We start from the raw sequence: 25,866 nt of genomic DNA, 5'->3' as shown, positions 1-25,866 counted from the left end.
TTTGTATTTTTAGTAGAGATGGGGTTTCGATATGTTGGCCAGGACAGTCTCAAACTCCTGACCTCAAGTCATCTGCCCACCTCGGTCTCCCAAAGTGCTAGGATTACAGGCATGAGCCACTGCGCCCATCCTCTGTGTGTGTGTGTGTGTGTGTGTTATATAAGAAGAGATAAAGTTAAAAAAAAAGATTGCAGTAGAAAAATTTTTCTGATGCTCTCTATTGGCCAACTGTGAACCAAAGAGAATAATCTGTCTGATCTAGCTTTGTGACCTGGGGAACAATTATCCATAACATTCAGAATTCTCTTTATTTTACACTGAGACTGACCTCTCCAGACCCTAAGTTGAGATGTAAAATTCAATTGGATTTAAATTATCACTCATTTACTTATGCAATATGCTCTGTGCTGAGGAGAATGCAAAAAAAAAACCACAAATCCTTGTTTTCAAAGTGCTCACAGTCTAAAAGAGATGTGAGGAGCTGTGCGTAAGGCAGAGGGAGCTAAGCCCCAAGAGAGGCAAAAATCTGGATGTTCAGGGAGCAGAAACCAGAGAAGACCTTTCTTTTTTTTTTTTTTTTTTCTGAGATGGAGTCTTGCTCTGTCGCCAGGCTGGAGTGCAGTGACGCTATCTTGGCTCACTGCAACCTCCGCTTCCCGGGTTCAAGCGATTCTCCTGCCTCAGCCTCCCGAGTAGCTGGGACTACAGGCGCATGCCACAATGCCCAGCTAATTTTTGTATTTTTAGTAGAGACCAGGTTTCACCATGTTGGCCAGGATGGTCACGATCTCTTGACCTCATGATCTGCCCTCCTCGGCCTCCCAAAGTGCTGGAATTACAGGCATGAGTCACTGCGCCCGGCACAGAGAAGACATTTCTGCCAGGTGGAGCGACAGACATAGTTACATGGAGAAGATGATGATGATGATGATGATGATGATGATGATGAAGATGATGATGATTTGAGACAGGATCTCGCCCAGTCGCCCAGGCTCTAGTGCAGCGGCATGATCGCGGCTCACTGCAGCCTCCATCTCCTGTGTTTAAGCAATCCTCCAGCCTCAGCCTCCTGAGTAGCTGGGACTACAAGCGAGCGCCACCAGGCCCAGCTAATTTTTTTTGTATATATATATATATTTTTTTTTTGTAGAGACAGGGTTTCACCATGTTGCCCAGGCTCGTCTCGAATTCCTGGCCTCAAGTGATCCACCTGCCTCGGTCCCCCAAAGTACTGGGATTACAGGAGTGAGCCACCGCTCCCGGTGAGATTATTCTGAGCTTTTTAAAGTGGAGACAGGAAATAGCATGTAAACGCTCCCAGTGCACTTCCTTCGGGTGGCGAGGTGCACAGCAGTAGTCTCAGGTGTGTGAAGGGCAGCTGTGAGGAATAAACCTGAAAAGACGGGATGGAGATCTTGAACACTAGACTAGGGAATCTGTTCTTGATAATTTAAGCAAACGGAAGCCAATGAAAGTCTTTGGCACACTGTTCATCAAAACTGCTCTTCAGGAAATTAACCTGGCAGGAAGATGAAGGGTGGATTGGCAAGAGGAGAGACTTCAGGCTGGGAGACCAAGGGAGGGTGCTGTAACAGTCCAGGCAGAGGGAGTGGAATGAAGGTGACCGGCCGCTGCAGCAAGCTCTGGAGTCTTGCAGTTGGGACGTTAGGGGTACCACTCCAGGACAGAGCTCCCTCCTGGGGCAGGGACTGGGAGGAGCCAAAGTTATAGCCACACCCCCGGTGACGCCAGGTGGTCGGTTATGATCTCCCATTGGCTACACCGGCTGCCAGTCCCTGGAGGAGGCGGTGCCCTTCCCCGCCCTCTCCGAGCTCGGCTTGAGGCGGGCGCGGGCTGAAAGTCCGGGGATCCCGGGGGCCAGTCGCGGCCGGGACATCGGGCGCTGCGGCCGGGGACCCGCTGCTGAGATAGACAGGTGAGAAGGCCCGGGGACGAGGGACCACCCCAGAGTCCTGCCACCCTGGGATCCCCGCCCCCTTGAGGGCGCGCCGTCCCGAGGGGCTCGCGGGGCCGAGGTTTGGGGCGCCGGGAGGAGCGGGCGGGCGGGGATGAGGGGGACGGAGCGGGCTGACTCGGGATCCGCCGCTGCACCTCCCGCCACAGCCTGGAGTCGGCCCCCAAGTCTAGATGTCGCCGGGAGAGGTGGGCAGGGGGCGGTGGCCGGCGGTCCTTCGCGCCCGTGGGCTCCCGTGACGTTCTGTTTGGAAACACTGGGCCCGGGCTTCTGGCGCGGCGCGAGCGGTCCCGGGGGCACAGCGGGGCAGCCCAGGGTCCCCGCGCCGAGGGACCCGCGCGGTCAGGGATGCCGCGCTCGCCTTAGGCTTCGGGAGATCCACCAGGATCTCCGGGGCGAAACTTTAAACTCAAAACTTTAAAGAGCGTTTTGTACACCTCGAGTTGCTGGCACGTCAAAGCACCCTAAAGTGACCTACCCGGAAACCGCTGTCCCCGAAGTTAGTGGGGCACTTTTTAAAGGACAGCACTTTTTACCCGTCGATTTTGTTGTGCGTAACGCTGTGGAAATAGAAGTCGAACCACTTACATTGGAAAAGCTCTGGTGGTGGGCTACCTGAGGGTCACTGCTTTCTTTGTGAAAATGCCAGTCTTGGAAGCCTGGCCCGCACAGCGGTGTGTCCCAGAGGAGTGTGTAGTGAGGAGCTCGGCTGTTCTGGGCAGGGTCACCGAAGGGCAGGCGTTGCCCAAGTGGGGCTAGGTGGCTAGGTGGTGGTCAGAAGGTTCCTTAAACAAGGCACGCCTCAGTCTCGTCGAGAAAGATCTTTTACACACACACAGACACACACACACGCACACACACAATTACCCAGCCCAGTTAAGCTGTCCCTTAAGAGGCAAAAACTAAAGAATATCATAGAGGCTAACGCTGCGCTTCATCAGGGTAAGCCTAAGTAGAATAATTCTTTCATTTCTTTTTCTTTCCTTTTTGGGATTTGGAAGAGAAACAGGAAGTCAGAGATTCAGAGAAAAGAGCATTCACTCCACAATTGTAAACAGTTTATCTTATGTCAGTAAATATTTCTAAAAATCACTGGGGGTATTTGGAACACCAAGACTTTTTCCTGTCCCCTGAAGTGAAGATAGATTACTTTCAAATTCAGAATCTAGACATGATAGATTCCTTTCAAATTCAGAATCTAGATGTGGTATTTTATTTATTTAGCAGTCGGCTATGTTATATAGTTATATATATAGTCTCAATGTTATATAGTTCTATAACATTAGTGGTAATGAAAAGGATGGTGGATATTGTTTAGAATTTTTAACTACCCAAGTTGGTGCACTAATACAACAGTTGCTTTGTACTTGTTAACTAACTGAAATTACAGAATGAAATGAGGGAATCAGGTGTCTAGATCTCAGTGCAGACCATTATCCAACCAATTTGCAGTTTTGATTTATTATGACCCATTAATAGGGAATGTAGATGTTAAATGCCAATTTAATAATATTCTTAAGGCTTTGCTACTTCACTATAAAATATATAATTGGCATAACTAAAGAAATAGGTATGTTTGACTTTGAATTAATTTATTATGTCATTATCATAGCAAAGTGTACTAGGTAAGATATATGTATGATACTTTTCATATTTGAGGTTAACAGTTACCTCTCAATTTTTTAAGCTAATGGTGAAATTCTTGGCAGGAATAACCACAAATAATGGTTGATTAAATTTGTAAATGCAGTCCTAGTATACATCCATTTAAACTGCGACTTTTTCTTTAGTCATTTGTAAGTATGTGAACTTTTTTATTGAGATCTTAATATAAGTCAGAAACTATAAGATTTTTCCTTTTAAAGTATACAGTTCACTGGGTTTTGGTATATTCACAAGGTTGTGTAGCCATCACCAATATCTAATTCTAGAATATTTTCATCACCCCAAAAAGAAACCCCATATCCATTGTAGTCAGTATCCTCTACCTTCTCTTCACAGCCCTTGGCAACCACTAACCTACTTTCTGTCCTTTGGATTTGCCTCTTATGGACATTCCATATAAATGGACTCGTACAATATGTGGCCTTTTGTGTCTGGCATCTTTCACTTAGCATAATGTTTTCAAGGCTCTTCCATGACTATAGCATGTATTAGTACTGTATTCCTTTTTTATGGCTGAATAATATTCCATTGTATGAATGTACCACTTTTTTTTTTTTTTTTTTTTTTTGAGACAGAGTCTCACTCTGTCACCCAGGCTGGAGTGCAGTGGCAGGATCTCAGCTCACTGCAACTTCTGCCTCCTGGGTTAAAGCGATTCTCCTGTCTCAGCCTCCCTAGTAGCTGGAATTATAGGCCTGCACCACCATGCCTGGCTAATTTTTGTATTTTTAGTAGAGATGGGGTTTTGCCATGTTGGCCAGGCTTGTCTTGAACTCCTGACCTCAGATGATCCACCTGCTTTTGTCCCCCAAAGTGCTGGGATTACAGGAGTGAGCCACTGCACCCAGCCAGATCTACTACATTTTATTCATTCATCTGATGGTGGACACAGGCTGTTTCTACTCTTTGGCTATCATGAATAATGTTGCTCTGAACATTTATTTACAAGTTTTGGTGTGGATGTGTATTTCATCCCTTGGCATATGACCCCATCCCTTGGCATATGACCCAGCAACTCCAATGCCAAGTATAAAGTTACCAATACTTTATATTGATATACCAAATATAAAGTTACTCCAATAACTTGGTAACTTTATACTTAAACTTTTTTTTTTTTTTTTGAGACGGTGTCTCACTCTTGTCACCCAGGCTGGAGTGCAGTGTATGATCATAGCTCACTGCTCGAGTGATCCTCCCACACAGGGCTCCTGAGTAGCTGGGACCACAGGTAAGCTCCCCAACGCTCAGCTAATTTTTAAATTTTTTGATAGAGATGAGGTCTTGCTATGTTGCACAGTCTGGTCTTGAACTCCTGAGCTCAGAGATGAATTCTCCCACCTCAACCTCTCAAACTGTTGGGATTACAGGTGTGAGCCACCATGCTGGCCTGTTTATACTTTCCAGGAACTGTAAAACTATTTACAAAGCAGCTGTACCATTTTTACATTCCCACCAACAATGTATGAGGGTTCCCATTTCTCTACATCCTCACCAACACTTGTTGTTAGATGTCTTTTTCATTAGAACATCCTATTTGATGTGAAGTGGAATGTTGTTGTGACTTTGATTTGCATTGTCTCTCATAGCAAATAATATGCTTATTGGCCATTTGTATATCTTCTTTGGATAAATGTCTATTCAGATACTTTGCCCATTTTTATTTATTTATTTTAAATTTATTATTATTATTGCTTTTAGAGATGGGGGTCTCCCTCTGTCACCCAGGCTGGAGTGCAGTGGTGTGAACATGGTTCACTGCAGCCTCAACCTCCTGGGCTCAAGTGATCTTTCCGCCTCAACCCCCAAGTAGGTGGGACTACAGGCGTGCACCACCATGCCTGGCTAATTTTTCTTTTTTTTTTTTTTTTTTTTTTTTATAAAGACAGGGTTTTTTGCCACATTGCCCAGGCTGGTTTCAAACTCCTGAGCTCAGGCAGTCTAAGCGCCTCGGCCTCCCAAAGTGCCGGGATTATAGGCATGAGCCATCGCGTCCAGGCCTTTGCCCATTTTTTAATTGGGTTATCTTTTTTTATCGTTGAGTCCTAAGATTCCTTTATATATTCTAGACGCAAATCCCTGAGATACATGATTTGCAACTATTTTTCCCATTCTGTGGGTTATCTTTGCACTTTCTTGATAGTGTCCTTTGAAGGACAAAAATTTAAAAATTTGTATGAAGTCCAATTTATCTATTTTTTCTTTGATTCCTCGTGCTTTAGGTGTCATATCTAAGAATCTGTTGCCTAATCCAAGGTCATGAAGATTTATACTTGTTTTCTTCTAAGAGTTTAGAGCAAGCTTGTCCAACCTGTGGCCTGCAGGCCACATGCAGCCCAGGATGGCTTTGAATGTGGCCCAAAACAAATTTGTAAACTTTCTTAAAGCATTATGAGATTTGTTTTGCAATTTTTTTTTTAGCTCATCAGCTACCATTAGTGTTAGTGTATTTTATGTGTGGCTCAAGACGATTCTTCTTCTAACATGGCCCAGGGAAGCCAAAAGATTGGACACCCCTGGTTTAGAGCTTTGGCTGGTACCTGTAAGTTTGTGATCCATTTTGTGTTACTGTGTATATATGGTATGAGGTATGGGTCCACATTCATTCTTTTGCATATGGATATCCAGTTGTCCCAGCATCATTTGTTGAGAAGACTATTCTTTCCCCCATTGAATGGTCTTATCACTCTTGCCAAAAATCAATGTGAAGCTTTAATTCTGGACTTAACTTTATTCTGTTTATCTATATATCTATCTTTATGCAAGTACCACACTGTGTAATCAACCTACTGTATAGCTTTGTAGTAAGTTTAGAAATAGTAACATGTGAGTCCTCCAACTTTTCAATTTTGTTTTGTCTATTCTTCAGCCCTTGAATTTCCAGGCAAAGTTTGATCAACTTGTCAATTTCTGCAAAAAATGCAGTTGAAACTTTGATAGAGATTGCATTGTGTGTATATAGCCATTTGCAAGTATTGCCATCTTCACAATATTAAGTCTTCCAATCCATGAATATACAATTTCTTCCGTTTATTTAGGTATTTTTAAATTTCTTTCAGTGATGTTTTACAGTTTTCAGTGTACACATCTTGCACTTCTTTTGTTAAATTCATTCCTAAATATTTTATTAGTTTTCATGCTATTGTAAATGGAATATTTTCTTATTTTCATTTTTGGATTTTTCCTTGCTAGTGTATAGAAAAACAACTGACTTTTGTATGTTGATCTGATTTCCTGAAACCTTGCTAAACTCTATAGTTTAGTATTTTTTTGTGGATTCCTTAGAATTTTCTATGCACATGATCATGTCATCTGTAAGTAGAGATAGTTTTATTTCTTCCTGTCCAATCTAGACGGTTTTTTATTTTATTGTCTTGCCCTGGCTATTATCTCTATTACAATGTTGAATAGAAGTGGTGAGAAAAGACATCTTTGTCTTGTTCCTGATTTCAGGGAGAAAGCTGTCAGTCATTTACCAGTAAGTATGATGTTAGCTGTGGGCTTTAGTAAATGTCCTCTATCAGGATGAGGAAGTTCCCCGTGTATTTGTAGTTTGTTGAATATTTTTATCATGAAGGGGTGTCGGATTTTGTTGAATGTTTTTTCTGTGTCTATTGAAATGATCATACGGTTTTTGTTCTTTATTCTATTCACATGGTGCATTACATTGATTGATTTCAATTTGTTGAAAAATATCCACTCTTCATGTTATTTTTAAAACTGTAGACATTTTACTGTAGGACATAAGCAAGTTATTTTACACGTAGAGCAAAAATTAACCAATATTAACCTATTAACAAATGGGTAAATAGACTCCTCTTATTCCTTAAGCTAGAAGAGTATCCCTACATTTCTGCGGAATGATATGGTAGTTCAAGACTTAAAAATGCCCCTTTCGGGACTACTTTTTATTTTCTAGTATTGCATGCATATTTTCTTTCCCTGTTCACTCTAAAGCTAATAAGGAGAAAAATGAAGCAGCCCCGGAACTGTGAACATGTTTGTGATCGACAAACTGCATTATCTACTCCTAAATCATTGCTAGTAAATGCCAATGTGAATCATTAATCATAAATGCTAATATGGGTAATGGAAAAGGTTATTAACAAGGTTGATCTCCTTAGGAAAAACCTCAGAAAACAATGGGGCAAGGATTCTATGAAAACAAAGAAATGAAAAGAAAATGACTTCCAGCTCTACAGTAATATGTTTCCTTTAAATTAAGGCTAGAATTTAGGGACATCTGAAGGCTTTAAGAGGCTGGGGTGCTCTTCATAAATGTTGTAGTCTTTTAAGAACGATTCTGCTTATATTTATTTCTAACGTACTGAATGATATTGTCAGTATTAATGTGAAAATTGATTTAAGTACAAAACAACCTTTATGCTAGGAAAATAATCTTTTGGTGAGTTTTTAGCAGCATAAAGTTTTTAAAAACTGGCATAGGATTAGGGAGGGTTCTATATTACCCTAAATACTGGGAAAATCAATGTGGTTATATTTTTAGAAAACAAAAGAATAGAATAGTATACTTCAACTGCAGTTCCATTCCAGGGCTCTGAGAGTTTTGCTGTCACAGTTCTTCATAACCGAGGCTTTCCATTCCTAACGTAAATTTCATAGCAGGGCAGTTCATAGCAAGGGGAACTCAGAAATACACTATTAGGCTGCTTTTTAAAAATAGCCTGATAAAATATTACTAAACATTTAAAACTACTTTTGTGTATCTCTGAGCCAGAAACCATCATGCTTCCGAAATCAAGTAACACTTCAGAATTTCAAAACCAATTCCCTTGCATCTTGTCCTCCCCCTTACAGTGCTTCTCCCTGCAATTAATATCCACCGAAAGGAAAGTTAATATGGAAAACACTAATTCCAGATTTACTTCATATGGCTAACTCGAAATTGCATGTTTATATGCCTTCTCTTACACCAAATAAAAATTATGCAAACTTGTCAGGATCACAACAACTTACCCTTAAATACACCAAAGGACCTCTGGCTTGAAAGACTTAACCTGGACCTGGCCAAATTGAGAGTGATGATAAGGAATCATTATAGTAAAAATCCAAACCGTGAATTGTAGCAATTGAATCAAACTGTAATACTTCCTTAAATTTCAGAATATGATAAAATTATGAGCTGATAGATTCAAACAATCTTATCTGTTGGGCACAGTTAAAATAATAACACTCTGTGTTTGTGTGGTGTTGTTATACTGTCTGTTGTTCTACTAGAAATAGCAGTATTTCATTTTTCCCTCACTACATACCCACAAGGAATAATGGTTTGTTGTCAACGTGCCCCTTTTTCTGGATTGGCTAAACTGAGACATAGAAAGGTTAAGTAGCACAGTTGGGCTCCAGCCTTAGTCTCCTATTTCCCATTAAGTTCTTTCCATAAGTTCTCACCAGTTCCGGAATTTGTCTTAGAATTTAAAACTTGTACATGGATCTCACTAGACAGTGATTAGAATGTGTACATTGGGTAATTTAACAAATTATCCTGAATATTAATTGTGTTGTACCATTTGAATGTTTTTTTTTGTTTTTTTTTTTTTTTTTTTTAGAATAAATATGGCAGAGCTTTCTGAGCCAGAGGGACCAGTAGATTGGAAGGAACGATGTGTAGCTCTGGAGTCCCAGCTCATGAAATTTAGAGTTCAAGCAAGCAAGATACGAGAGCTCTTAGCAGAGAAGGTAAGCTTTCTTCCTAAGCTTTATTATTAAATGTCAGCTATTTAGGGCCTGTTTCATTTATATTAAATAATCTCAGTACTTTGGGGGTTTGATTTAATTTTTGTCAAGTATTTGAAGCTATATTTGGCATATTCTTTTGCCAGTGTTAGGGTAGATTGGACTTTAAGACAAACAATATTTATTTGCAAATGCTAGTGGCATATGTGAGAACTGTGTATGTTTGGCGAATGTAGAGTTCATTCATTCCAGAGAGAAAGCTATAATTTATTTGATTTTATTAGAGGAGTATGACAGCTTTGATCTACTAAATGTTTACAAAAATCATATTGAAGGGATTATAGAAAAAAATTATCTATTGATCGTAAAATGTGTTTATACCGTATTTGAAAGATGTATCTACTTAGGAATCTGTGTTGACTAAGTATATATTGCTAAATTCTTGCCTGGGCTAGAATTGAGTTTAACATAATTATATGCTTTTCTAATCATGTAATTAGAATTTCATTTATATTACAGGATTTTTTTGCAAGTATGTGTATAAAACCAATAGATTTGTTCATTTATTCATTCAACAAATATTCTTTGAGGGCTAATTATGTGTTGGACACTGTTCTTAATACTACAGTTACATATATGAACAAGACAACCCATGTTCCTATTTCCAGGGAACTTGAATTCTAGACCTGTGCTGTCCAATACAGTAGCCACTAGCCACATGTGGATGTTCAACACTTCAAATAAGGCTAGTTCAAATTGAGGTGTGTTGTAAAAGTAAAATAAATACAGGATTTCAAAGTTTTAGCATGAAAGAAAGAATGTAAAATATCTCAGCGATAATTTTTATATTGATTATATGTTGAAATGATATTGTGGATATTGGGTTAAATAGGCAATATTAAAATTAATTTTACCCACTTCTTTTTACTTTTTAAATGTGTGTATTAGAAAATTTAAAATTACACCTGTGGCTCATATTATATTTCTATTGGACAGCACTGTCTGGATGAATGGATGAATGACATTAGTGGTTATTCAGAACTGATCAGAAGAACTTACAGGTGGTTTCTGAAACACTAGTCTGCATAATCCTTTTGGGATAGAGACTGGTACATGTATCATATCTCCAAAAAAGGTATTAAATCTTCCTTTCATTGCTAGCCAAGAATCTCTTAGTGCAGAATTATTATAATAACATTCAGCAAAACATAATTCAGTCTAAACTTGCATATATATCATCTCAAACTTTTGGGCTTTAACATCTTTTAGGTGGAAGACTGAAGTTATCCTTACTCACTTTGGGTCAAGGATGAGTCAGTAATCAATCAGTCAATCAATCCTGAACTTCAGTGTGCTTTATTTATTGATATTACATCAAAATTATAAAAATTATAGCTTATAAAATCCCAGTTTGAGTATCTCCAAGTTGGAGAAGTTTTTTCTAACGTAACTTAGTGACTCATCTTTTATCTTTTGCTCTTCTCTCAATGAAAATTATTTTCCATGTTGTACTATGATTTATCCAGTATTTTCTAACAACCCCAGCTGCCCCATACAGTGATTTTTGTCAATATCCACCAATTATGTCCTCATTACTAAACCTCATAGACACTTCCCATTTGTTGCCTAAGCCTCTCAGCAGTTGACACCGTTGACCACAGGATCCCTCTCAAAATTTTCCTGCTTTTCTTGACTTCTGTACTTGTTTGGCTTCCTTATGGACTAAATAGAAGGTATTAGCTTATTTGGGCTGCAATTAGTTGACCTTTAAATTCTAAATTTTATGGCAACATTTGTTCTGTTCTTTAGAAAGCATGTTGCAGCAAGTTTCTCAATGAGTGCCCATTTTAAAAATAATAAAAGTGTTGTTATCTCCAGTAATTTCTCTATAAGTAAAATAGCTGTTTTGTTATTAATTTTTATGCTATTAGATTAAATGTTTTCTTTTTCAGTGAATGAACATTGACAGGAATATTATTTCAGAATTGCTGTTCTAGTTGTGGTTTCTTTTTCTTTAATTTTCTTCTTTCTTTCTTTCTTTTTTTTTTTTGGTCTGTATTTTGTATCTGTGACATAAATTCTTTGGCAGATCTAAGAGATGGAATTGTTCTGATGTGTTTTACACATTGGAAAGTAGATAAATGTGCCAAGTTACTCATGGCTTCCCAATAAATATATTCAACACAAAAATATGAATAAGGATTTTCACAATATTTTCTGTTATATTCCATTATGAATATTTTTCTCAGGTTTAAAAATTTCTTTTGGTCTCCATCCATGTTTTCATGAAAATATCTAATATTTATTGATTTATTATGTATAGGATAAGCACTGTATAGGTATGGTATGATTTATTTAATTCTTATAACAACTTGTGAAGTGATACATTTTATTGTGCTCATTTTATAGATTAGGAAACTGATGCTTACTATGCCGAGAAATCTTTTAAGTGCTTTAAATATATAAACTTTTAAATCCTTATAACTATCCTATGAGGTAGTTACTAATATTATCCACATTCACAGAAGAGGAAACTTAGGCATAGAAAAGTTATTTAACTTGACTGAGTTCACACTAAAAAGTGAGTAATGGAGCCAAGATTCAAACCCAGGCATTCTGTCTTTTTAAGCCTGAAGGCTTAGCTATCAGCCTATATGACCTTTCTAATTTTCACCTTCCTTGCCTTCTCTGATATATCTGTCCACTCTTCCATTCTGTCCTCTATTCAGCCATGCAACATAAAAATCCACTTCTGCTTGGGAGCAGCTACCTGTGTGTGTATGTATGTATGTAGTAATAACAATTTACATAACATTATGTATTTTTCAAAGCAAACCCTATGGCATTGCTTCTAAGTGCCAACTCGAGTCAAATGTTGCATTCCAGAGACTGGTCTGGTCCTATCTACCTCTTTGGTTTTGTGTTAGCACCAGTCAGCCCCAGGGCTTCTCCCTGATAGTGCTCTATACCTTCCCCCTAAATGGATGCAGGCCCAAGGCTGAAGATTCTTGAGAGAATACTAATTTGGTTCTTTAGCTCTTTGCCCGGAATTATGGCCAACTTCTCTTTCCTGCAACAGTTCTAGTTCTTAGTTCCATTTTATTGGTTATGGCTATAGGAAGCTGACTCTAGGGGCCAAATATGGTTCCTAAGTCTTTACCGCAACCATCAACTGGTTTAAACCGCACAGTAACCCTATGAGGTGATTGTTATTATCCTCAATCTAGAGAATTAACATTAAGGCTGAGAGTAATTGAGTAGCAAGCCCAATATCACAAAGCTAACAAAAAGCAGAGCTGCCGTTAGACCGTAGATCTTTCAGACTTGTGATGCAGCTAATAGAGCGTCTGGCACATAGAAGTAACTCAATGTTATTTTCCTGTGTCTTTCTGTTTTTGTTTTTTTTTTTTTTTTTTTTTTTTTTTTGAGACAGTCTTGCTCTGCTGCCCAGGCTGGAGTGCAGTGGGGTGATCTCAGCTCACTGCAACCTCCGCCTCCCAGGTTCAAGTGATTCTTCTGCCTCAGCCTAATGAGTAGCTGGGATTACAGGCACATACCACCACGCCTGGCTAATTTTTGTATTTTTAGTAGAGACAGGGTTTCACCATATTGGCCAGGATGGTCTCGAACTCCTGACCTTGTGATCCACCCACCTCGGCCTCCCAAAGTGCTAGGATTACAGGCGTGAGCTGCCGTGCCCGGCTTTTTTTCCTGTGTCTTTCTGTATGGATACACTGGTTAAGTGAACAGGGGAAGTGACCTAAATGTAATTACATTTTTGTGTGTATATGTGTGTGCGTGTGTGTGTGTGTGTGTGTGTGAGACGGGGTCTCACTCTGTTGCCCAGGCTGGAGTGCAGTGGTGCAATCTTGGCTCACTGCAACCTCCACCTCCTGGATTCAAGTGATTCTCCCACCTCAGCCTCCCAAGTAGCTGGCATTACAGGCATGGGCCACCACATTTGGCTAATTTTGTATTTTGGGTAGAGACGGGGTTTCACCATGTTGGCCAGGCTGGTCTTGAACTCCTGACCTCAAGTGATCCACCCATCTCGGCCTCCCAAAGTGCTGGGATTACAGGCGTGGGCCACCGTGCCTGGCCTTAAATGTAATTACATATTGATAGGAGATGTATTTCCGAATTTTTTAAGGAAAAATATTTGAGATAATCTAGGTGTTTTTATAATTAGAGATGAATTTCAATTATATATGCCCTATATTTTTGGAGATGAAGTTGGAGAATACATGTGATCTTTTAGAAAAGTTGTTTTGCACCTATTTTTTTTCATCACAGTTTCCAAGTAACTTAGAATATTGAAGCTTGTGAAGAAAAAGGCCTTATTGAAGTCTTGGGCAAGTGCTGCTGTAAGTGGGAGAGGTCTTTAGAGGAATTTAAGGAATGGTGTTGGAAATATCCCTAGTATGCCAAATATAAACTCTTCAGGGAAGCTGAGATTTAAGTAGTTTTCCTACTTTACAATATTACTAGTTAGTTTCTGAGTCAGGGAGGGAAAAAGGAAAGTTTCTTTGTAAGTTGAAGTGAAATGTTATTTCCTATGAGTTAGATTTTCAGTGAAAAGGAAAGGGAGAAAAATTGAAGAATTTTCCCTTTGGACATCAGCATTGCTCGCATAACCTCATGCTACCTCTACCTGATGTGGCATTGCCATCTGGAATTTCCTGCCACTTGGCATTTGTTTTGTGAATGTGATCCCCTTGAAGCAGACTTGGATTGCCTCATAGGAATAAGGAGTCCTTGGACAGCATAGCATATGCTTTTACCCAACAATCCAGTGCAATATCATGATTAACCTATTTAAATTATACATTCCCTCAGTTACTCTACTGGCTTGCCTAATGTTTCACAGTGTCTAATGGAAATTCTACATATGCTAACAATGGGACTGTACAGGCTAATTTAAATGTCACATCTTTGGTTACTGGTTGAAGATATTATTTATTGTAACAACATCAAATAATGTTTGGTGGTAGAATCTTTCATGGGGTCTGTGGGGGAAAAGTCAGGAAGAGAGACACGTGGCAGGGAACTGCTGTCCAGATCAGTGGGTGTGAAGGTCCTAAAGGATTCCACCTAAATTAACCAATCCATTAAACAAATTTATTTGTATACTATCCCTTTAACAATGAGAGGCTCTATAAGTATACAGGCTCAGTGGCAAATTTCCCTCTGCCACTTGCTGCTAAGTTCACTTTGGCTACAGAGGGTACTTCTGTAGTAGTAAATTAAGTACTAGGCTTAGAATTTGCTGCTTCATTTTGTTATTACATAATTGGCCTGTTCATAAAATACTTATTTTTGTCTAAAGCCTGATATGGGGCAATAGATCATTTCAGGTTTGTTTTTCTTTCCTTTTTTTTTTTTTTTGAGACAGAATTTTGCTTTGTCGCCCAGGCTGTAGTGCAGTGGTGCCTTCTGCCCCGTGGGTTCAAGTGATCCTCCTGCCTCAGCCTCCCGAGTAGCTGGGATTACAGGTGTGCATCACCATGCCCAGCTAATTTTTGTATTTTTAGTAGAGATGGCGTTTCACCATGTTGGCCAGGCTGGTCTCAAACTCCTAACCTTAACTGATCTGCCCACCTTGGCCTCCCAAAGTGCTGAGATTACAGTTGTGAGCCACTGTACCCGGCCATTTCAGGTTTCTTTTACTGACTTAATATAGATTGGCTATGGAATTGACCCAAGGTTTACATTATAGTCTATATTGTGAAAGTAAAAACTTACATGAATATTGTCTGCATTGATTTTTGAGTAGTTTGCAAAGTTATTGTCCAGCTTGAATGATTATATTAATAGAAACAAATAATCACTCAAAAGCAAAGCATTACCTTTCTTCTTTTCTTTTTTCCTTTTTTTTTTTTTTGAGATGAAGTCTCACTCTGCTGCCCAAGCTGGAGTGCAGTGGTGTGATCTCGACTCACTGCAACCTCCATCTCCCGGGTTCAAGCGATTCTCCTGTCTCAGCCTCCCAAGTAGCTGGGACTACAGGCATTCATCACCATGCCTAGCTAATTTTTTGTATTTTTAGTAGAGACGGGGTTTAACTATATTGGCCAGGCTGGTCTTGAACTCCTGACCTTGTGATCTGCCCACCTCGGGCTCCCAAAGTGCTGGGATTACAGGCTTGAGCCACCGCACCTGGCCAGCATTACCTTTCATACTACTCTTATATTTAAACTGGTTTTAAAATAATCTGAGTTTTATTGGATATACCTAATGTATATTTACATTAATGCAATGTGAAGTGTTCAGAATTTATAATCTGTAATATAGATTGTGAAAATGTAGTGATTACTCTTTATCAAAGTTTATTCTCACAACATAATTTTTTGGAGTTAAAATCTTTTCATTTATTTATTTATTTATTTATTTATTTTTAAAATTCCTTCTATCCTGTGAAGGAATTGACATTTTAATGGAAAAGATAGGATTTTTCTTTTCTTTTTTTTTTTTTTTTGCAGCAACTCATTTTATTTTATTTTATTTTTTTATGTATTTTTATTTTTATTTTATTATTATTATTATTATTATACTTTAGGATTTATGGTACATGTGTGCGATGTGCAGGTTAGTTACATATGTATACATGTGCCATGCTGGTGCGCTGCACCCACTAACTCGTCATCTAGCATTAGGTATATCTCCCAGTGCTATCCCTCCCCCCTCCCCCCACCCCACAACAGTCCCCAGAGTGTGATGTTCCCCTTCCTGTGTCCATGTGTTCTCATTGTTCAATTCCCACCTATGAGTGAGAATATGCGGTGTTTGGTTTTTTGTTCTTGCGATAGTTTACTGAGAATGATGATTTCCAATTTCATCCATGTCCCTACAAAGGACATGAACTCATCATTTTTTATGGCTGCATAGTATTCCATGGTGTATATGTGCCACATTTTCTTAATCCAGTCTATCATTGATGGACATTTGGGTTGGTTCCAAGTCTTTGCTATTGTGAATAGTGCCGAAATAAACATACGTGTGCATGTGTCTTTATAGCAGCATGATTTATAGTCCTTTGGGTATATACCCAGTAATGGGATGGCTGGGTCGAATGGAATTTCTAGTTCTAGATCCCTGAGGAATCGCCACACTGACTTCCACAAGGGTTGAACTAGTTTACAGTCCCACCAACAGTGTAAAAGTGTTCCTATTTCTCCACATCCTCTCCAGTACCTGTTGTTTCCTGACTTTTTAATGATTGCCATTCTAACTGGTGTGAGATGGTATCTCATTGTGGTTTTGATTTGCATTTCTCTGATGGCCAGTGATGGTGAGCATTTTTTCATGTGTTTTTTGGCTGCATAAATGTCTTCTTTTGAGAAGTGTCTGTTCATGTCCTTCACCCACTTTTTGATGGGGTTGTTTGCTTTTTTCTTGTAAATTTGTTTGAGTTCATTGTAGATTCTGGATATTAGCCCTTTGTCAGATGAGTAGGTTGCGAAAATTTTCTCCCATTTTGTAGGTTGCCTGTTCACTCTGATGGTAGTTTCCTTTGCTGTGCTCATTCATTTATTTATTCATTCATTTATTTTGTTCAGCAAACATTGAGTTTCTGTTATGTGTATTCATTATGCCTGCCTCAACCATTATTGTATTTTTAGTAGAGATAGGGTTTCACTATCTTTGCCAAGCTGGTCTCGAACTCCTGACCTTGTGATCCACCCGCCTTGGCCTCCCAAAGTTCTGGGATTACAGGTGTGAGCCACCGCGCCCGGCCCTCAAATTTCAAATTTAGCCTCTCTTGGTTATATTGCTATCCCTTTGTTTCTTTCTGTGATAAGTTCCCTGATAACATGTAACTTAGCATTGTTTCTATTATGAATGTTATGCTTTTAAGTTACAGATAAAAGATTCCTAGGCTGAACGAATAGCAGACAAAGGACAGAAATCAAGACAAATGCTTTTCAGCTAAGATTTTTGTGTGTTTTTTTTTTTTTTGTATTTGGGACTCTGATTTTCATATAGTTCTGTATAACTATACACTGTGTGCATCTGGCTTATAAATTCTATAGCACCTGTAGTTCAACTAAAAGGGCATTAGGGAATCAGAACATGGAGACTGAAATCCCAGCCATGTACAAGGCATATTCATTCTGAACATCAATTTCCTAATCTCTGTAATGGGAATAACAATTCCTGTCTCATAGCATAGCTGTGAAATAATGTATTTGAAAGTTCCTGGTTCCTAAACACTGATTTGAATTTTTAAAAAGTTATCTTCTGTTCCCTGAATTATCTTTCTTTCTTCTAGGATTATTTTCCTGTTTTTATGTTTGTAATTACTTTTCAGGTTGCAAACTTTTCTCAAATGTCTGATGATTTTTAGTGGTCTATTTATATTTAAGAATAGGACACCTGCAAAGTAAACTGACAATTATGTATAAATGGTCAGTTGCTGGTTAGCAGTCAATCTTTTCTTTAGCGTGAGAGGGTGGGAGAGTATCTGCTGGGCGGTGAGCTCATAGATGCCATAGCTGTTGGACTAGTGCACTCCAATTCATTTATTCAATTTTGTAAGAGAATAACTTTTCAATTTTTTAGCAGGAAGTAAATGCTTAGTTGCTAGACATTTGGCAGATGGGTTTAAGAGAGAAGGTTTCAAAGAATTAGTTGACTCTAAGGGCCACAGATTTTCCATTAATACCTACTGTTTTCAGTCTTTCATGTCACTCTGCCTCTAGGTCTTTACAGGGCTCTGCAGGGCATTTGGCCCTTAGGAGGAGGAGCTTAAGCCTTATTCTCCAAGCCTTATTCTAGGCTATGCTATCCAGAACTCCGCTACACTAAAAATAGGGGGACTAATTGACTGTATGCATATTTAATGGTAAGCTGGCCCTTCACCCCCAACCTCCTTTCTCCCACTTGGCTCCTAAAATGCTAGCAGCCACCCTCTATTCTACAGGAGGAGATAGAAGTCTCTAGGGACTCCATGAGTCCAGGAGGAAAGAAATAGTGATGCTGACATCAGTAGTTCCCCAACAGGGAGCCCAGCCAGAACACCCAAGGTTAGGTTTCCTGGTCAACAAACCCCACATATGTGCCAAAGTTTCTAGTCAGCTTTTTAGTCCTTCACCCTTAAACCTACATAGCACATTATGGGTGACCAGACACCTGAACAAAGCCTCTAACACGAAAGACAGGGCACAATCAGAAAAAACCAGCATTGCCTATGTGGGGAAAAGTAAGCAAAACAAAATGAGCAAAACTCTATCATTTAATATTCTCAGAGAGAAAGGAAAGGATAGTGCATCCATGAAACAGGGAATATTCAGAGAATAAATAAGGGCTCTTACAAAACCAAAAACATTGTAGAAAAAATGGCAAACCTAAGAGCAGGGTTGAAATATAAACTAAGGGAAAGTTCCTGGGAAGTAAAGCAAAACATTAAAGAGATGGAAAACAGGAGAGAAAAGATGAAAATTTAGAGGTCCAGTTCAATATGTCCAAGATCTAAGTAACAGGAAGACTGGAGGGAAGAAAATAAATGAAACAATACAAGAAAGTTTCCAAGAATTGAAGCATACAAGATTCCAAGTTGAAAGTGTCTACCAAGCACCTACCATAACAGATTAACATAATTTCCACCTCAAGGTACAGCATAATGAATGTTTAGAATATAGAGATCAAAGAAAAGATTATGCAAGATTTCAGAGGAAAAAACAGTTCACATACAAAACATCAGGAATTGAAATGGCTTCAGACCTTTCAAAAGCACCACTAGAAATTAGAAGATAATGAAACAATGTCTTCAAAATTCTGAAGGAAAATATATCAAACCCAGAATTCTGCACCGAGGCCAATTATGAATTTTATTTGAAGGTAGAATAAAGATATTTTGAAGACATTCAAGGTCCCATGTAACTTCTCTGAGGACTCTCCAGAAGGAGTGCTTTTAAAAGGAGGAAGTAAACCAAGAACGAGGAAGGCATGGGATATAGGAAACAAGAGATTCTGTATGGGAGAAAGTTGAGGGGTCTCCCCAAGAAGTCAGCTGTGCCCAGGCAGAGAGGGGAGCCAATTGAGCCTGACACAGGTCAGTTCTGGGAGTGGCTTAAAAAGATGAAATTGGTAGAAAACCAGACGTGAACAAACATTTTGAGAGACAATTTACGCAGTGGTGGGAACTTGCAGTTGAATTATTGATTCATTCATGAGAAGCTGAATTAAAGACATTTAAATCTAGGAAAAAAAAGACAGGAAAGGAAAAAGTAAACATAGTTCTTTTACGTGGTTTTACATGGTTCAGCTCTGAATATCACACATAGTTACAATAATACTATTTCTGAATCATGATTTAACCAAAGGTAAGATATAAACATATTGGGAGAATGGGAGATAGGAAGTGTATTTGTTTGGATGGATGGCAAGGAGAACAGAGAGCTAAATCCTCATTTTTCATTAAGTGAGTGAATAGGAAATCACTAAACTAAAAAAGTCAAAAGAAACAGAAGCATGTTACTTAAAACATGAAGGCAAATATTAAAAGAATTGGCTAAAAGAGTACATTTACTTTTATTAATAAACCTTTTGGAATTAGTTAACATTTTATGTTATTTATTTATTTATTGAGACGGAGTCTTGCTCTGTTGCCAGGCTGGAGTGTAGTGGCGAGATCTCGGCTCACTGCAACCTCCACCTCCCCGATGCAAGCGAGTCTCCTGCCTCAGCCTCCTGAGTAGCTGGGACTACAGGTGTGCACCACCACATCCAGCTAATTTTTTTGTATTTTTAGTAGAGATGAGGTTTCACCATGTTGGCCAGGATGGTCTCGATCTCTTGACCTTGTGATCTGCCTGCCTCGGCCTCCCAAAGTGCTGGGATAACAGGCGTGAGCCACTGTGCCGGGCCTTCTTTATGTTATTTAATAAGGCTTTGAGAAACATAAAGACAAACACAAATCTAGTTGTGAAGTAAATGGGCTTGTTTAGTTTTCTCAAGGGAAATCTTAATAGGCTGTTTCCATGGAAATCATTATCTAAACAAAATAACAATTTATTGTGAGTTTTCAGAATGTGTCAGAAAGAATCAAACCTATTTGCTGCATATATTTTGATGTTAGATGTGCTTGGGATCAGGATTGTTGTATCTTCTTGATGAATTGCTCCATTTATAATTATTGATTCTCTTTATTGCTAGTTTTGTCTGGTTTTAATATTGTTTTAAATTAATATTTGGATCCATTTTTCTATCTCTTTAATTTCAACCTCATAGTGGAATGTTTTACATATGCTTTTTGGTTTTTTGAGACAAGGACTGGCTCTACCACCCAGGCTGGAGTGCAGTGGTGCTATCTCAGCTCACTGCAACCTCTGCCTCTCCAAGCTCAAGCTATCCTCCTACCTCAGCCTCTTGAGTAGCTGGGACTACAGGTGCGTACCACCATGCCCAGCTAATTTTTGTACTTTTTTTTTTTTTTTTTTTTTTTTGGTAGAGATGGGAATTTGCCATATTGGCTAATCTGGTCTCGAACTCATGAGCTCAAGCCATCTGCCTGCCTTGGCTTTGCAAAGTGCTGAGATCACAGGCGTGAGCTACCGTGCCCGGCAAAATATGCTCTTTTAAATAGTGTGTAGCTAGATTTCTTTATCCAACTACGGAAATAGTATCTTTAAATATATCTGAAATCATAATAAATGCATTCTATTTTCTGTATGCCATGTTGATCAAGTTTTCTTTATCTCTCCCTGTTTCCATCCTTCTTCCCTCATGGCGTTTTTGGAAGCTCAAGAATGAATTTCTTTCTTTTCTTTTCTTTTCTTTTTTTTTTTTTTTTTTTTTTTTTTTTTTTTTTTTTTTTTTTTTAGGCAGAGCCTTGCTCTTTGCCCAGGCTGGAGTGCGGTGGCGGGCAATCTCGGCTCACTGCAGCCTCCGCCTCCTGGATGTAAGATCCGCATACTCAAAACAAAAAACAAAAACAAACCACATTTCTTTATGCCAGTAGCAACTGACTTAAAAAAAAGCATAATAAAGATTAAAACAGCAATCAGAATAGCAACAAAATTTATACCAGTCTAGGAATCAACAAAGATGATGACTTTTTTTTTTGTTTTGGAGATGGAGCCTCGCTCTGTCACACAGGCTGGAGTGCAGTGGCGCGATCTCAGCTCACTGCAAGCTCCGCCTCCCGGGTTCACGCCATTCTCCTGCCGCAGCCTCCCGAGTAGCTGGGTCTATAGGCACCCGCCACGGCGCCCGGGTAATTTTTTGTATTTTTAGTAGAGACGGGGTTTCACCGTTTTAGCCAGGATGGTCTGGATCTCCTGACCTCGTGATCCTCCCGCCTCGGCCTCCCAAAGTGCTGAGATTACAAGCGTGAGCCACTGTGCCCGGCCAGATGATGATTTTTATACACTGAATTTCTATTCTTTAAGTGTAACCGCTTAAAACTCTTAACTCCTTAACTTTTTTTTTCTTTTTTTTTTTTAATGGCTCATGTCTATAATCCCAGTGCTTTGGAAGGCGGAGGTGGGAGGATTGCTTGAGGCCAAGAGTTCAAGACCAGCTTGGGCAACAGAGTAAGACCCGCCCCCCCACCATCTCTACCAGAAAATTAAAAAATAGGCCGGGCGTGGTGGCTCACGCCTGCAATCCCAGCACTTTGGGAAGCTGAGGTGGGCAGATCACTTGAGGTCAGGAGTTCGAGACCAGCCTGGACAACATGGTGAAAACCCGTCTCTACTAAAAATACAAAAATTAGTTGGGCGCAGTGGCACACGCCAGTAGTCCCAGCTACTCAGGAGGCTGAGGTGGGGGAATTGCTTGAACCTGGGAGATGGAGGTTGCAGTGAGCCAGCCGAGATCGTGCCACTGCACTCCAGCCTGGGCAACAGAGTGAGACTCCATCTCAAAAAAATTAAAATAAAGAAATCAAAATTAGCCAGGTGTGGTGTGCACACCTGTAGCCCCAGCTACTGGGCAGGCTGAGGCAAGAGGATCGCCTCAGCCCAGAAGTTCCGGGGGCTGCAGTGCTATAATGATGCCTGGGCTAAAAAAAAAAAAAAAAAAAAAAAAAAAAGGCCGGCACAAATACTTTATAACAGAATAGAACTTGAAACTGGAATGTGGCAAGAAAATGTTGGGGATAATTAAAAACAACAAAAAATCTCTGTATAGGATAGTGTAGTGGTGGGGGATTTGGTGAAGGAAAGGTTAGGAAATCAAGAGCAGTGGAGAGCAGAGTATCAAAACCAGGAACTGCTGAAAATCTTACAATAGCTGGGATTGATTTTTCTTTAGATAACACTTTAGAAACTAGGCATTTTCTGGAACAGAAACCAGCACCTTCAATTTAAACTTTCATGAAGCTCTTAAAATTTAGGTAATTTTGTATCTTTGATGGACAATGGAAGATGCTAAATGTTATGTAAATCCATTAGAAACCATAGAATGGAAAAATGGCAGGCAACCAGAAAGACTTCAGATGTCCCACCTTGTCCTAGAGAAAGAACTAGTGGTTTTTCCAACATTATCACAAAATGACCTACTTTGAAAGCCTAAGGTGGTGTGGGGATGGGTTGGAAATCACACTTGGGGTAGGATGATTATTACAACTGAATGAGATTTTTCGTCTTGGAGAGTAATTCAGCCCTCAACAACTCCTTGAGCTTTGCAACAGCAACAGACTTTTAATTTGTAATATTAGATGCATTTTCATGAAAAGAAAAAAATACACATTCTTTGTTCAGAATAATCTTTCTTCTAAGGTTAACTGATCATTGTGCCATTAATACTTCATCATCTATTTAATCTGGAATGTATCTTAGTGATTTTTTTTTTTTGAGATAGAGTCTCACTGTATTGCCCAGGCTAGAGTGCAGTGGCATGATCTCGGCTCACTGCAATCTCCACCTCCTGGGTTCAAGTGATTCTCATGCCTCAGCCTCCCGAGTAGCTGGGACTATAGGCATGTGCCACCATGCTGGCTAAGTTTTGTATTTTTGGTAGAGATGGGATTTTGCCACGTTGGCCAGGCTGGTCTCGAACTCCTGACCTCAAGTGATCTGCCCGCCTCCGTCTCCCAAAGTGCTGTGATTACAGGCATGAGTCACCGTGCCCAGCCTATCTTAACAATTTAAATGGACATTTTTTTTTTGCCTCAAAACAAAGCAAATCTGTGTAATACATTTATTTTTGGTATATGTTTATACAGTTTGTGGAATGGAAAGTTAGGAAAAGCTCTGTACTTTTTTATGACTATGCTTCTTGAAGCTGAGACACTGAATTTCTCCATTTCACATCCAAGGACTGAGAGCTAATAGAAGATATTCCTAGAAGCTGCATGTCAAAATGAGAGTGCTTCCAGTGGAATGATGACCAGATAGATGATCACAGGAATAGTCAGAGGATTATCTTTACAGATCTACACATAACAGGGTAACCTTAGGGTTTAGTTATCTATTGCTGCATAAAAAACTACCTCAAAACTTAGCAGCTTTATTGATTTAGCCATTCCACAATGTACACATATTTAAAAACATAGTGTTGTACACAATAAATATATACAATTTTTGTCCACTAAAGAAAACCTTAGTGGGCTGGGTGCAGTGGCTCACGCCCATGATCCCAGCACTTTGGGAGGCTGAGGCGGGTGAATCACCTGAAGCCAGGAGTTCGAGACCAGCCTGGCCAACATGGTGAAACCCTGTCTCTACTAAAAATACAAAAAATTAGCCAGGCATGGTGGCAAGTACCTGTAATCCCAGCTACTTGGGAGGCTGAGGCAGAAGAATCGCTTGAGCCCGAGAGGCGGAGGTTGCAGTGAGCCGAGATCGCGCCATTGCACTCTAGCCTGGGCAACAAGGGCGAAACTCCATGTCAAAAAACAAACAAAACAGAACAAAACAAAAAAACCTTAGTGGCTTCAATTAACAATCATTTTATTTGTTCATGATTCTGTTGGTGGTTCTTTTACTCTGTTTGGCGTTGAATGGGATCACTCATGTGACTGCATTCGGTTGGCAAATCAGCTGGAGTGGACTCACTGCGGGTGCTCGGACAGCTGGGTCTGGATATCCAAGATGATTTCACTTGGATGTCTAGGTCTCCTGGCCTCCCATCTCAGTCTTCCTAGTAGTTGGGATTACAGGTGCTTCCAAGTAGTTGGGATTACAGGTACACGCCGCCACACCTTGATTTCAGTCACATATCTGATGCCTCAGCTGGGAGTGGTGAAACAACTGGAAACTATCTGAGCCACCCTACTAAACCACTCCCAAGGTAGCCAGATCTTTTCCACGGTGATTCAGGGCTCCAAGAAAGAGCAAGTGGAAACTGCAAATCTCTTCAGACCCAGTCTCAAAAGGTACAAAGCATTCTAACAACCAAAGCCCATCACAGGGTGGCCCAGTGTTAAGGGAAGGGGAAATCTCCTTTATCTCTTGTTGGAGGACATCCCATGGAAAAAGAGCAAGTGGGATAGGAGTTACTGGATCACCTTCTGGTTGTCTAGCATAAACTTGTTTCTGTCTATTGAGAAATTGAATTGTTTTCATCTTTTAAGTTTCACATGTAGTGCACCATGCAGGTCTGTCTCTACTTGGAGAAGGTGGACCTACCTCTGCAGAAGATGATCTCTAAATGTATTCCCAGTATCTGCAGCTTTGATAGATACCAGGCAGACTGGTGTAGGGTGGGGCAGATAATTATTTATATTACCCGTGTGTCTTAAAATTTTAAGGGTAAACACTAAGTTTTGCCTTCCTTCTTCCGTACCTACAATTGTGCCTACACTTTAAATTATAACACATACATATATAATATAAATTGTCTTGCAGAACGTAAAGTTAATACAATATCATTTTCTGTCTTCTGAACAGTGATCTTCACATTATTCAACTACCCATCGAATATTTCTTCATTTTTCTTTGTATTATTATCTTGACCTTTCATTTCAGTTTTTAAAATAAAACATATAGGCCTTAGGCAATTATTCTGCATTATACAGGGAGTGTACTTTTATCTTTCAGCATAATTATGCTATTCCTATTTACTCACTTGTTTTCTTCTGCTCCTTCCCATTACTTTGAAGTCTCTGCGTGTCTCTTAAATCTGGTAATTTATATTTTTCACGCTTGTATGTATTAAATGATACATGAATTCTTTGTACCATTTTTCATGTTATAAGCTCTCTCTTCTACTGGTTTCAGAGTATAGTTTACTTCATCTGTATTAGTTATCTATTGCTGTATTAATAAATGACTCCAAAATTTCGTGGCTTAAAACAACTATAAACATTTATTATCTTGCACAGTTTTTATGGATTAGAAATTTGGGAGCGACTTAGCTTATGTTTCTGATGAGGTTGCAGTCAAAATGTTGGCCTGGGATATAGTAATCTGAAGGCTTGACTGGAGCTGGAGGGTTCACTTTCAATGGTTCACCAAAATGGTTGTTGGCAAATGGGTATTGGCTGTTGGTAGGAAGCCTCAGTCCCTAAGTGTATGGATGTCTCCACAGGACTGCTTGAGGGTTCTCACAACATGGTGGCTGGTTTCCCCCCGAGCAAGTCATCCAAG

At 39.6% G+C, this 25,866-nt stretch overlaps 1 protein-coding gene across 4 annotated transcripts in view; it reads left to right on the top strand.

Moving 5' to 3' along the window:
* Positions 1–1,799: 1,799 nt before the first annotated feature.
* PLEKHH2 (pleckstrin homology, MyTH4 and FERM domain containing H2) overlaps positions 1,800–25,866 on the top strand; it is a 130,099-nt gene continuing 106,032 nt past the window's right edge. For all 4 annotated transcript variants that reach the window (XR_010123107.1, XM_063648774.1, XM_054475166.2 and 1 more), the window contains exons 1-2: positions 1,800–1,936; positions 9,208–9,337. Coding sequence is in view for 3 of the 4 variants with exons in the window: in XM_063648774.1 (XP_063504844.1) it covers positions 9,215–9,337 (123 nt within the window). In the remaining variant the exon portion in view is untranslated. The remainder of the gene's footprint in view (positions 1,937–9,207; positions 9,338–25,866) is intronic.

The sequence above is a fragment of the Pongo pygmaeus genome, chromosome 12 (genome assembly GCF_028885625.2).
Source record: "Pongo pygmaeus isolate AG05252 chromosome 12, NHGRI_mPonPyg2-v2.0_pri, whole genome shotgun sequence".
Classification (NCBI taxonomy): Eukaryota; Metazoa; Chordata; class Mammalia; order Primates; family Hominidae; genus Pongo; species Pongo pygmaeus.
Note: the sequence above shows the minus strand (reverse complement) of the source record. Positions and strands in the feature narration are given on the sequence as shown.